Source organism: Temnothorax curvispinosus, unplaced genomic scaffold (assembly GCF_003070985.1).
Source record: "Temnothorax curvispinosus isolate PA1 unplaced genomic scaffold, ASM307098v1 QBEX01017310.1, whole genome shotgun sequence".
In the NCBI taxonomy this organism is placed as follows: Eukaryota; Metazoa; Arthropoda; class Insecta; order Hymenoptera; family Formicidae; genus Temnothorax; species Temnothorax curvispinosus.
Window position 1 is genome coordinate 30,637 of NW_020227090.1, and position 12,446 is coordinate 43,082.

Here is a 12,446-nt window from a genome sequence, read left to right on the forward strand (position 1 = left end):
TTATTTTTCAGTTGCTCTGTAGTTTTATTCTGTATTTAGTTATTGGAGTATTTATACTGCTTTTTCAGTTAAACAGAAGGTTATATGTGGAGGAAACAGTGTATATAGAGAGAATTTTTGAGAATTTCATTTTATTAGAATTGTTCCATTATATTATTCCTCACTATATTATATTATTGCTATATGTTTACGTAAACGTAAACATTCCAACTTTCAACTTTGTTCAAAATTGTTTCAGATTTATTAATGCTTATATATATATATATATATATATATATTAGACATATATAACTAGCAATAAATTATTCAGAACTTAAGATGACACGTTTATTAACCAGAAGCCCAATATTAGCGTTTATATTTCCATTTGACAAAAAATTTAATGATGGGCACGATAAGCCTGTTAATATGCCTGCTAATGCAAAAATAAAACCACTGGATGACGAATTGGGTTGGGACAGAGTAAAAAAAATATTTTCTTTGGAGTAAGTATCTTATTATATATATCTAGTTATAAAATCTTTTTGCTTTAATTGTATACATAAAATTTTTGCACAATGGATTATTGTAATTTCATTTTCCAGTCAAAATGGCATGTTAACGAAAGAATTGCAATCTATTACAAATATAACGCTATCAGGTATCGTAATTGGCACAGCTATAGGTGGTATGGGTGTAACTAAGGATACAGTAAATAATTTCATTGCAAATAACGAAGCAACACGTTTCATAAGTCATTTTGATGCAAAACGAGATCTACAACAAACAGTTCTTGTAAATTTTTTAAGGAAGGGCGGAAGATTGGGGGCAAAACTTGGAACGTTTTGTTTTTTATTTAGGTAAGTCTCTTTTTTTATGGTTTACAGCTTACAGAAGACTATAAATAGACAACATTTTCTTTTATAGTTCCATAACGACATGTACAACAGCATATCGAGGGAAGCTAGCGGTAGAAAATTATATGTTAGGTGGTTCCGTAACAGGATTGATATTTAAAATGAACATGGGGCTTCGAGCGATGCTCGTTGGCACTGGACTTGGTGCTATATTAGGTGGATTTTGTGGTGGGGTATCGATCCTTATTCTGAAATTTTCAGGAATAACTATAGATGAAGTATTAGAGGCCCAAAAACAGTGGGTAAACTCGAGGAATAATAAGTAAAGTATTTGCAATTTTATAATTTAAATATTATAAATTTGATATTTCTTACAAGGATCTTATATCATGTACATTCAATATATCACGCTATGCCATTGAATGTACAACTTATAAAGTTACACTAGCTATTTTTTTCAATACATTAATAATAGGTATCTTTAATAATTATAGGATGCGTGAGAATATAAAAGAGTGCATGAGTACTGAATTACCAGAAATTAAAAAATTATACGAAGAAAATAGAAAACTGCAGAGTGTACAAAGTGAAGACGTTGAAAACAGAAAAAAATAAATTTATAATTATATAAATAAATCTTGTACATAGAAAGACATCTATGAGTTTGAAATTTTTATTATCCATTTGCCATTATCTTCAAGTATTGTGCGAGATGCGAAGTGATCCAAAAATAATATATATATATATATATATATATATATATATATATATATATATATATATATATATATATATATGAATTTTACACATAATTTATCACAGTAAGTGTAAAGTTTCATGAATCTCTTATACATTATATTGTATGTATAAAGATTGACATATAGAGAGATCAAACAGTAAAATAAATAATTATGTACTTTAAATATATATGTATTTACAGAATAGGCCAAAATAAATGTCCTTAATTAATCTCTTCTTTTAATTAAAATAAAGGAAATAAAATTCAAGCATATTTCATAACAAAAATGGGTGCATAAAAATACATTAGAAAAAATTACTACCCTGTCCTACTTTTATTTTGACGTTATTAACCTTGCAAATAGTTTTTTAATTTTCTTGTCCGGAGGATGCTAACTCCTGAACTTTGGTTATACGCTTAGCACCTCTGTTTGGTGGACCCTTGGGTTTAGCGAATTTTGGCTGATGTAAACTGATTTTTGGATGCAATTCCTCTTGAAAAAATTCTTCGGTAAGTTCCTCTCCAGCGGCTACTTCAAGCTATGCACGTAAATTGTGAAAAAATTATAATATGATGTATATAATGTACACACATCTAATAGAATTAAAATTTAAGAAATAAATAATACATATCAACAGAAGCATGAATATTATAGTTATACGTAAGAGCATTACCGTTATAGAAATGGAGAAAATCAGAAAAAAGATGAGATATATGGCATTATAGCAGGCCTATTCTGCAAGTTGTGACAAAACATGCCTTTAAATCTTAAAAATAACTACATACCCATTTAACGAGTGTATCGCCAAGTCATCTTTAGCAATAGCAAAATACATACCCAAGTGGTCCTTAATAACTGTATTATTATATATACCTAGTATAAATGTATACAATACTGGATATAATATAAAAAGAAACACCAAATTGTGAGTTTAAGTCGCATAATGCTTTATTATTTCCAGTATATTTAATATTGGCAAGATATACAATTTTTTTGAATTTAATGAGGTTCTCTAGATAAAACTGAAATATCCAGAGTTAAGATAGAATGAAAGAGTTACAGAATAGGCCTGTATGACACTTACAATTAACTAAAATATACTAGATAATATTGTGGGTCACGATTTTTTTAAAACAAAATACGTATGTTTAATTAGTCTGCAATATAGTACAAGACTTAATTTAAATATATTTATGCAAATATGAGCCAAAAGCTGTTCTCTTTCCTCTTCTGTTTTGGACATCTGTTAACTGGATCATAAGTTAAATAATTCATTAAAAATAAGGAACGTAAGGAACATAATTAAGATTATAAAATTGCTCTAAAACCATATAAAAATCGTACTAATATAAAAAATGTTAACTGTACGTGGAAGGAAAAAAATACAAGAATTTGGCTCACAAATTATTTTCACAGCACAAGTAGATCTGTTTTTATTCATGCTGTTTTTATTCATCATTTTTCCGCACGCATATATATTTTAGACTAAAACATTTAAAAAGTTTATAAAAAGCTACAAGTGTTAAAAAAATACAGATCACAAAAAATAGAATGCCTCTCATATATTTTGTTGCTGGTTGTCAAATTGTAGTCCTATCCGCTGTAAATTGCATGTCCACTTAAATATTAAATTTGAGAAAATTTTCTAGCTATATATCTTATTATTAAAATAATAAATTGTTACAATTAATAAATTAAATAACGATCTTAATACATCCCAAATAATATAGCCTTTCAAGATTTCAATATAAGAATAACAGACGATTAAACTGACTTTGTTTAGCGTAATATTGTAAGCGTAATATTTAACATGTATTAATAGCTGATAGGACTCACCAAGATCTCAGTCTTACATCATACACATATTTGTAGAATCTAATATTTTGTAGCATTTACAATAGTATAGAACACGATATAAAATTTTATATGTAAAATAACTAGTGTTATCACACTATCTTGTAGCTGAAATAATAATGTGCGAAAAAAATATATCCACATTAATGTGGCGTTTGCATATTTATCACTCATTCTACTACGTTATTATCATGTTGAAAATATATAGAGAAGTTAGGTAAATGATTTTAGGTCTTTCTCTCTCTTTCCTTCTATTTATCTACCTAGAGCGCAAATGGAATTTTTCCTAACTCTCTACTCATCACATATGGTATATGCAAGTTACCACAGATCAATATTAAAAATATTACATCATCAAGTCCTATATATTATATATAAACATTTGAATGAGTTTAAAAGCCAAGCCTCCGAATTTTACTCAAAAAATACTTAAAAAGACACATATCACCTTTATAAGACTAGGAACTAATTCAGTATGCTCAGTTAATATATATTTATTTTTAAACATACTTTTTCTAGGAAAATATATATTTTAGGTATAGGAATATTGCATGTAAAATATATATTTATATATAAAGTTATTGGAATAAAGAGGAACTCTAGATATGAATAGAATGTGTTAGGTTCTGTATATATAAGTAAATTACAGATACTGCACATTTCACACAGTTGCTATCACAATGACATAGTACTCATACTAAACATAAAAATTAAAAAGTGAGGCTTAGCTTTCAATGTCAAACAAAGTAGTCTAACTCCATCTCGGCACTATTGTTCACATAAATGAATAATTTCATACAGTATACATATATGTGAAACATGAACTATATGGGGTTATCTGTATCATAGGCATGTCACACTTATTATTAATAGATATAATGGCGTTTTGCAGAAAGCCTTCCACAATGATAATTTTGCTTTTAAAATTTAGAAAAATACACCATCTGGTCTACTCTGTTTTGCTACTTAGACGTATGTATCACTTTGATAAATCAATTCTAAATGCTGATAAACAACATAGATTAATTTTCTTTTGCATGATGCATTACATTTTCTGCTACTTGTAAATTAACTTGTAACATATATTTATATATGTATATATAACTAGATAATCGTAATTTGCTCTAACATGAAACACTGGAAACCCATTACTTTATTTTAATTGACATATCCTATGTCAATATCATACTATCACAATTCTGGAATTCATGAAGGAAGATATTTGATGGGTAAAACATCACAAACACTTCAATTAGTAAGAAGCAATAATAACAAGACAAGAGACAAATGCTTTAAGCCAGTTTTAGCTTAAGACACAAGACCGTTTTTGTTTTGATTTTTTCTCTGGTATGAATTGAGTAGGGGCACAAGGTGTTGACGGAGTTGCAGGAGTTATTGCAGCTGTGTCTTTTATGCTTGGAGGATCTTCCAACATATCTGCCAACTCTTCTCCACTATTTACTTCCAACTGGGATTGCAGTTATATAATACACAGAGATGGCAGTTTTATATATATATACACATATATACATATAAAAAAATACTTAATAGTATTAGGAGATAAAAAATAAATAAAATAATATGTAGTAGTATTAGACAACTTAGAACAACAATAGTCGTATATCTATTATAGAATATTAGGATTGCACGTATTAATAGAAATATAGTACAAAAGTATAGCACAAAAGAAAATACATATAGATTTCCATTCGAGACTCAAAAAATAGATCAAATATATGATAGATTTGCGTTCAAAATTAATAGCTATAGTCACACATATGATATTAATCGCATTCTTTTAATCAACTTTTATTAACTTAAAGAGCATGTTCACCTGACTGAAATATACGACTTGAAACTTAAAACAATAATGATAAAGAAAAATATTTACATAAAACGCATCAGAGTTCAAAAGCAAAGTAGTTATAGTGAATTATTAAGATATTAAAAATACCAACCTTTTTTGTTACGGTTACTCCTAGAGACTGGATTAGGTCGAGCAGAGGCGCTTTGCACGAGGAATATAACATCCTTTCTTTAATACTGCAACTATATCCTGGCATGCTATATATAAAAACTAAAAAAAAAAAAAAAAGAAAAAATTATTCCTTATGCTCTCTTATGATAATGGTGTACAAAACAATGGTATATTACTCATTAGCTTACCTATGCTTTCCGTGTAATCTCCTTCATGAGTGTGTTTGAAATTATAAAGATGATATCTAGCAGCATCAGATGGAACTTTAGTAGGTAATTTATCCAAGGAAATATCGCAAGCTGTGACTAAATGTATCTTTTCTTCTTCCAATTCAATTTTCAGTTGGATGTATTCGTGAATCCCTTTACCTAGTTCCGTAATGGCTTGCTTGGCTTCATCCGTCACTGGGAAAGCCACGCCGCTCAATGTCTGATGTCTCGTTTCGACGCTATAGTCCGTAATCGCAGTAGTCTTCTTCAATTCAGCTAATTCTTCCTCCGCCGTTGTCAATGGTACAGGCGCCGTATCGTTTCTCTTATACTTGTGATAGCCATCTAATGTAACATCTTCTGGGACAGTGCCATGTAATTCTTCTTTTATCGAGGATGTACCAAATTCCTGCTTTAGCGTAGCTTTGGTAGAGGCGTAAAGCATTTTCTGCCGCACTGGTGCCGTATCTGGAGACCAGGATATAAATAACCAATCATAGCCAGAATCTGGTGACTTTGTATCCAATCTATAAAGGATATAAGCTGGTTGATTTTCCACGATCAGCGGCTTGATCATTTTATCGTAATCATCTTGCCATTTGTTGACTGGCTTCAAACTAGACGCTGGAGTTAGTTCCTCTGGAAAACGGAAGAGTAGTAGATGTTAAAGAGATGCCACGTGTCTCTCTGCTTTGATCTTCAAATCTTACAGCAGAACAAACGATATAACGCACGCTGCTATAAGATCCAATAAAAAATTCTTTTGCTACAATCTAGAACTTACCATTCTCTATCGAAATTTTTAGTACTCGTATCTTTCCGTCGCGGCATTTCGCAAACAACTTCTTCAATGCGTCATTAGCTAAAAGAAATCAACCGATTCATTACGATATTATTGACGAAAGATTGACAACTAACAATAAAACTAAGGAAAAGACCCTTATCGATTCACTACGATAAATCTTCGCCGTGGCGATGTGCACCGCGAAGAAACGTATAATCACCTTTAATTCCCGTCTGATGTGACATTATTTCACGAGGAAACCCTTGGTTGCTGCCGTCGAAGGTGGTCGGACTGTCGGACTGTCGGAGTACGTCGACTACGTCCGAGATCCGAGAATCCGAGACTCGAAACCGAGTTTTTTTTTTTTTTTTTTTTTTTTTCAATCTGCCAAAGATTTGGGGAGCGTCCCGTTTGACCAAGTTGCGCGTGACCACAGCCACTCACAGCTCCCGGTGCCTGGAGTTTTTCCACTGGACCAGCCAATCAAATATTTTTCTTTTAAAATTAGCCAATTGACGACACGGTCAACAGAGTCCCACTCGGCTTACGGGCGGCGCTGGACAGGGCCCAGCTGGGTCGCTGGGTGGTAGTCCCCAGGGACAGGGTTGACAGCTCTCTCGCGAGAAGTCGCGATTGTCGCGCGAAAAACGCGTCTGCTAATGCTCCGCATTGCTCGCGTTATTGCGCACGCGTGGAATCCGTTTCTCTCCACTCCACTCTCCATCTGGCATCTGACACCTGGGGGCTGGGACTTGGGAGTTGGGAGCAGTGGGAGGACTGGTATCTGACGTATCCTAACGGCGGATACCGGATACAGCATACAGCATACATCATACAGCATACAGCGAGATCTGTACGTCAAAAGGTACGAGCGGCCGCTTATATTTTGAAGGTGTTATTTCCACTTTGACCTCTCGACGGAGCTGGATTTGACCGCACGGGACTCAATATGTTGGCCCTCATCAATCGGATCTTGGACTGGTTCAAGTCTCTCTTCTGGAAGGAAGAGATGGAACTCACTCTCGTCGGTCTGCAGTACAGTGGGAAGACTACCTTCGTGAATGTCATAGCGGTACGTGAGTCATGGACCTCTTTTATTTATCTCGCGCGAGTCGTCCTCGAGACCTCGGGAACGTTGATGTCGATAGTGATGAGACGGCCTCGGCCTCAGCCTCAGCGTGTCGCAACTCGCAACGTCTTGGTTAGATTCGATAACCCCTTCGAAGTAACTCCGTCGCTGTTAACGTACACCGTATTACTCCGTATTCCGTATACGCCCTTACGTCAAATGATTTAACTTTAACATATGATTATCGATGCGTGTTCGCGTTCGCGTTTGCAACCGTGATAGTCATTAAATCGTTGCTGCTTATTTTTCATTTCTTCTCTCTCGTTACCTAGCTCTCTTTGTTTTTCCCCTCGCCCCCTTTTTTGACAAAAGTCGGATTGTTGTACCATATCGCGCGGATGTATAGTAAAACTTATAATCTCTCTGCACTGTACTTGATCATAACTTGAATTTTTTTCACAAATCGACGACGTGAAAAATAAATTTACTTATGCCAAATTTGAACACGTTTATTCATTGTACAATGTACATCAATCTTCGTGCAATCAGAATTATGTTGACATTTAAAAATTATAATCCCTGTATCATCAGAATTATTAATGGTACGTACACGTCATTGTTCTTAAACATGGACAACTAACAAAATCAACTCTTTTTTTTTTTCTAGTCGGGACAATTTAGCGAAGATATGATACCGACGGTAGGCTTTAACATGCGCAAAATAACCAAAGGAAATGTCACTATAAAAGTATGGGACATCGGTGGTCAACCAAGGTTTAGATCTATGTGGGAGAGATATTGTAGAGGAGTAAACGCCATAGTTTACATGGTGGATGCAGCTGATTCAGAAAAGATCGAGGCAAGCCGCAATGAGTTACACAATTTGTTGGATAAGCCACAATTGTCTGGGATACCAGTGTTGGTTCTGGGTAATAAAAGGGATCTACCTCATGCATTGGACGAGAATGGGCTTATAGAAAGAATGTAAGTTACCCACTTGGCTACGTGTTATATGTTTGCAAGTGTATAGATACTTTTGATATACAATATATATGTCTGTTCTAGGAATCTATCTGCGATTCAGGACCGTGAGATTTGTTGCTACAGTATTTCGTGTAAAGAAAAAGACAATATCGATATTACGTTACAGTGGCTCATAGCGCATTCAAAAAGTGGAGTTCGTTAATACTCTTAAAATATCCCATTTGTTAGTATCGGCGAGTCTTTGATACTGATAACAGTATAGGGATCACGTGTGAAACGAGCGCATTGAGCAAACTTCGTTCAAAACTGAGTCATTATTGTAGAAAACTACTTGAGCTTTAGCTGATCTAAGTTGGATGGTGCGAATATGCCATGGTAAAATTTAAAAAAAAAATCATGCTTGTATGCCAAGAATATGCTCGTGTGACGTATACCGTAAGGCACTTATTTCCCGCGAGCACATTAGTAATAAGAAACAATTTTTTATATTTTCGTTTTAGATAAGTCCAAGAATATATTCCAATACTTAATAACAATTAAATATAATTAGTATCTCTGTATTTTCTATGATTGCCGCTATTGTGTAAAGCTGAAATAATACCAACATAATCGCAGTTAATTATTGTGATATTATAGTCTAGATGTCGACATTCTGATTTTGTCTTGTACCCTCGAAAGATACCAAACGTTTCATGTATAAATTAGAGAAAATTGTAGCTATTACGAGATACACACGCGCAAAGATATCACTATTAATTAATATACTATAGTATGTATGTATGTAGGTATATGTGTGTGTGTGTGTGTATATATATATATATATATATATATATATATATTTACATACATACTATACTATACATACTATAGTATATTTACACACACACACACACCTCGAAGAAACTTTAATAACAAATAAAAACGACATATTGCAAACATCGCCCTTGTTCTTTTTACTTCAAGAAAATGATAATCCCGAGTCGAATGCTATTCTCGTGCGTTTATGTAAACGTACGTGAAGAAGGGTGACGGGACAGAAAAGAGGGACGAGGGAGAGAGAAATATTTCGCAAAGACAATAGGAATAAAGCGATTAAAAATTTGATGATGGTAATGGAAACGACACAAAATCACGTCGAGAAACAGCTCCGAAAGCATTGTGAGATGTATAAATTCTATTGGAAATATCTAAAAGAATTGATTGCAATAGAATAGATTTTATTTACTCTGCAGCGCGCGATACCAAAAAGTTTAAATGCTCGCACATTTTTTCGTTATTTATCCTATAAATAGGTTTCTTTTCATTTATTTCTATCTATAAAGTTTTATATAATACGCTTACGTTCCCTTAATTTCCACTTTTCTGTGGTTATTGGTTCAACGTGCTTCTAATAAATCAAGTCCATATTTCTAAGTAACTCGGATCGATCGGCTACACTTCGTGGCACAACTATAAACTTGAGTCACAGAGATGAGCTGTTTTACTAGACTGTATACGTTGAAACGGTTCGATATTCATTTGTACCGAATTCAAAAAATACGTATTAAAAAAAAATCTTTACAATAAAATTTTAAAATAGTGGAAGGGAAAGAGTTTTCCCAAGTTCAACGTGCTGAAATAAAGTTTCAGCTAACGTGAACTACGCTTACTTGACAATATGGTATTTCAATTTCTATCACGTAGGTGTTCGTTACAGCCAATTTTTGTTATATTTATTAACTGTACATGACTCACCCTTTTAATAAAGTGGCCACAATAATATGCATTAACGTGTTCGCAAAAAAATCAGTTACATATTACAGCAGAAAAGATTATGTCCTCGAGGTCTCGTCAACGATTTGCGGATACATGTACATGATAAAGATAGAATCGATTATCGTGTCTCCTATTTTATAATGCGTATGTTATAATACAGAATCATGGATGGAATGATACGTTTCCATCTTTCAGGGACAGAAAATATGCTCACATACATACAGTTACATTTACATACGGTTGAAGATCCAAAAGGCAAATATATAATAGAATATACAGAAATGGATAATTTTATATGAAACATTGTAAAGGTGATACCGACCATATTAAGAAAAAATAAAATTAATAAATAAAATGAAATAAATGTAAAAATATAGGAGAATATTATTTTTTATAAAATTTGAAAACATAAATTGTCTATAAACGTCGATTAAGAATACTGCTTTTTTTATTATAATTTCTTTGGAACGTTCCATATACAAAATATCCTGTTCGACTGGAAAATATTTCAATGATAGATTTTTTTACCACGTTTGAGCAGCTTTATGCCTCAGTTAATTTCAAATAGACTTTAGCAGATTTTAATACTTGTTTATGACGATATTTAATATTAAAAATTATTACGACACGTAACAACAGCTCAAGTACGTTTCGCAAAAAAGTCGGTTTTAAAGCATCTACCTTTCAATCATCTCCCAGTGATATTGACATTTTGCATTATTACAATCTGTCTATATTGATTCGATTTTTAAATTAACTCATTAAAGTCTACGTACAATCTTAGTTTTTACGGTTTTTGTTTGGTTTTCGAGTATTTTGAAAATAGATGACATTTTTACACAAATTCTCCATGCTAAAGTATATTGCTTTGGGTTATCCAATAAATTAAGATACACAAGTTTCATTTGGAGATTACAGAAAACTATGGGCTTTAATGAGTTAATCTCTCAAATTTGTCAAACATCTATTGTAACTTTCTGTTTAATCATTGTATGTTACATTTGAATGTCCATAAAATACATATATTTGCATCTATATGCATATATGTATGTATGCATTTGTCATAAGCTATATCTACATATATATGCATGCATGCCATTTATTTACATAAATTCGAAAAAAAGATACTCTATGCTTTTTCGCCCCTTTTTTCTTCCTCTGAAAAAAAGACGGTGAAACTTTATAAATTCAATTATACATGTATCCGAATAATACTTTACAGTTACAAGTTTATGTCATACTTGCATGAAGATACATATTTTTTTATATTTCTTATATAATAACGCTATTATTAATAATATCCAAAATTCACTGATTTTGATCTTTTTATGTCTATTCAATCTACGTCGTGTATCCGCACTTCGTATACATTTACACGAAGATATTGCCACATAATTAATAAGCAATATTAAGTCGATGATAAACTTCCTATTAATACAATATCTTTTTTGTTGCGCGTTATGTTCCGCTGAACAAAACGATTAAAAACTTGTTAATTTATAAATTATTATATTAGGTGTCCACGTACACAGAATTGACGAAAAATGGTCATACAACTTCGTGAATTCTGGACTCTCGATCCTTCCTCGACAAAAATTTCGAGGAAGTAACATTTTTGTATCTATTTAAAAAAAAATCGACATTACATCTTGTAAGAAATTACATTATGTCTCCACTTTTCGCCAATATCGGAACACTTCCTATACTTGATCTTATCATATAATCATTGCACAGAATAATCTTCCTATTTTATACAAGGTGACGTGACTCTATTTCTGTTCTGTTCTCCATTTAAAATTGGATTTAACAATAGCACATTATGGATTATTCTACTATGACTAGTTTTATGCATCACTAGACTTCATTCAAGATTCGTTATATAAGAAAACTCGCAAAGCATCCGTGCTTAAATCAATTTTTTGTCATATTATGTGCATAAGAAATGTTTAAATACTTGTCACGATTATATCTCATCCGACATCTTTCTCTTCATACATATAGTTATGGCATTCTATATTCATCTTGAAATATATGTGTGTGTGTGTGTGTGTGTGTGTGTGTGTGTGTGTACATTATATGCTACATAATTGAATAAAGGAACCTGTATTTAGTACATCGTTTGGTACAAACATTATTTGAAAGTTCCTATTATAAATGTTTTTCACACGCATACATATCTCTTCGATTTGCACTCACACACACATATACTCATATACGCAGTTTCCCAAAATTTCCTG

General features: G+C 32.4%; 3 protein-coding genes across 4 annotated transcripts; 2 read left to right on the plus strand and 1 right to left on the minus strand.

Moving 5' to 3' along the window:
- The first annotated feature begins 4 nt into the window (after positions 1 to 4).
- On the plus strand, positions 5 to 1,491 carry LOC112467418 (RPII140-upstream gene protein-like). The gene is made up of 4 exons (XM_025036039.1): positions 5 to 485; positions 585 to 839; positions 907 to 1,158; positions 1,331 to 1,491. Exons 1-4 carry the CDS (start codon positions 319 to 321, stop codon positions 1,449 to 1,451), a joined length of 795 nt encoding a protein of 264 aa, XP_024891807.1. The 5' UTR covers positions 5 to 318; the 3' UTR covers positions 1,452 to 1,491.
- Positions 1,492 to 1,664: 173 nt separating this feature from the next.
- LOC112467419 (twinfilin-like) lies at positions 1,665 to 6,939 on the minus strand. Of its 2 annotated transcripts, none has more exons than XM_025036040.1 (5): positions 6,622 to 6,938; positions 6,402 to 6,479; positions 5,597 to 6,256; positions 5,389 to 5,507; positions 1,665 to 2,114 (listed from the first exon to the last, which is right to left on the minus strand). In XM_025036040.1, the coding sequence occupies exons 1-5, from the start codon at positions 6,644 to 6,646 to the stop codon at positions 1,944 to 1,946; spliced, it is 1,053 nt and encodes a 350-aa protein (XP_024891808.1). In that variant the 5' UTR covers positions 6,647 to 6,938; the 3' UTR covers positions 1,665 to 1,943. The 2 variants fall into 2 exon arrangements, with proteins under 2 accessions (XP_024891808.1, XP_024891809.1); XM_025036041.1 differs by lacking the exon at positions 1,665 to 2,114 and adding an exon at positions 2,913 to 4,898 and having other exon boundaries at positions 6,622 to 6,939.
- A 191-nt stretch (positions 6,940 to 7,130) lies between these two features.
- On the plus strand, positions 7,131 to 9,127 carry LOC112467421 (ADP-ribosylation factor-like protein 8B-A). The gene is made up of 3 exons (XM_025036042.1): positions 7,131 to 7,473; positions 8,138 to 8,454; positions 8,536 to 9,127. The coding sequence occupies exons 1-3, from the start codon at positions 7,351 to 7,353 to the stop codon at positions 8,654 to 8,656; spliced, it is 561 nt and encodes a 186-aa protein (XP_024891810.1). The 5' UTR covers positions 7,131 to 7,350; the 3' UTR covers positions 8,657 to 9,127.
- The last annotated feature ends 3,319 nt before the right edge of the window (positions 9,128 to 12,446 follow it).

Coding starts and splice junctions, on each gene's coding strand:
- LOC112467421 (XM_025036042.1), top strand. CDS start 7,351: ATGTTGGCCCTCATCAATCGGATCTTGGACTGGTTCAAGTCTCTCTTC. Junction 7,474..8,137: donor CCTTCGTGAATGTCATAGCG/GTACGTGAGTCA, acceptor TTTTTTTTCTAG/TCGGGACAATTTAGCGAAGA. Junction 8,455..8,535: donor AATGGGCTTATAGAAAGAAT/GTAAGTTACCCA, acceptor TGTCTGTTCTAG/GAATCTATCTGCGATTCAGG.
- LOC112467418 (XM_025036039.1), top strand. CDS start 319: ATGACACGTTTATTAACCAGAAGCCCAATATTAGCGTTTATATTTCCA. Junction 486..584: donor AAAAAAATATTTTCTTTGGA/GTAAGTATCTTA, acceptor TTCATTTTCCAG/TCAAAATGGCATGTTAACGA. Junction 1,159..1,330: donor GTAAACTCGAGGAATAATAA/GTAAAGTATTTG, acceptor TAATAATTATAG/GATGCGTGAGAATATAAAAG.
- LOC112467419 (XM_025036040.1), bottom strand. CDS start 6,646: ATGTCACATCAGACGGGAATTAAAG. Junction 6,257..6,401: donor AAAAATTTCGATAGAGAATG/GTAAGTTCTAGA, acceptor TCCGTTTTCCAG/AGGAACTAACTCCAGCGTCT. Junction 2,115..5,388: donor GAGTAACCGTAACAAAAAAG/GTTGGTATTTTT, acceptor TTACGTGCATAG/CTTGAAGTAGCCGCTGGAGA.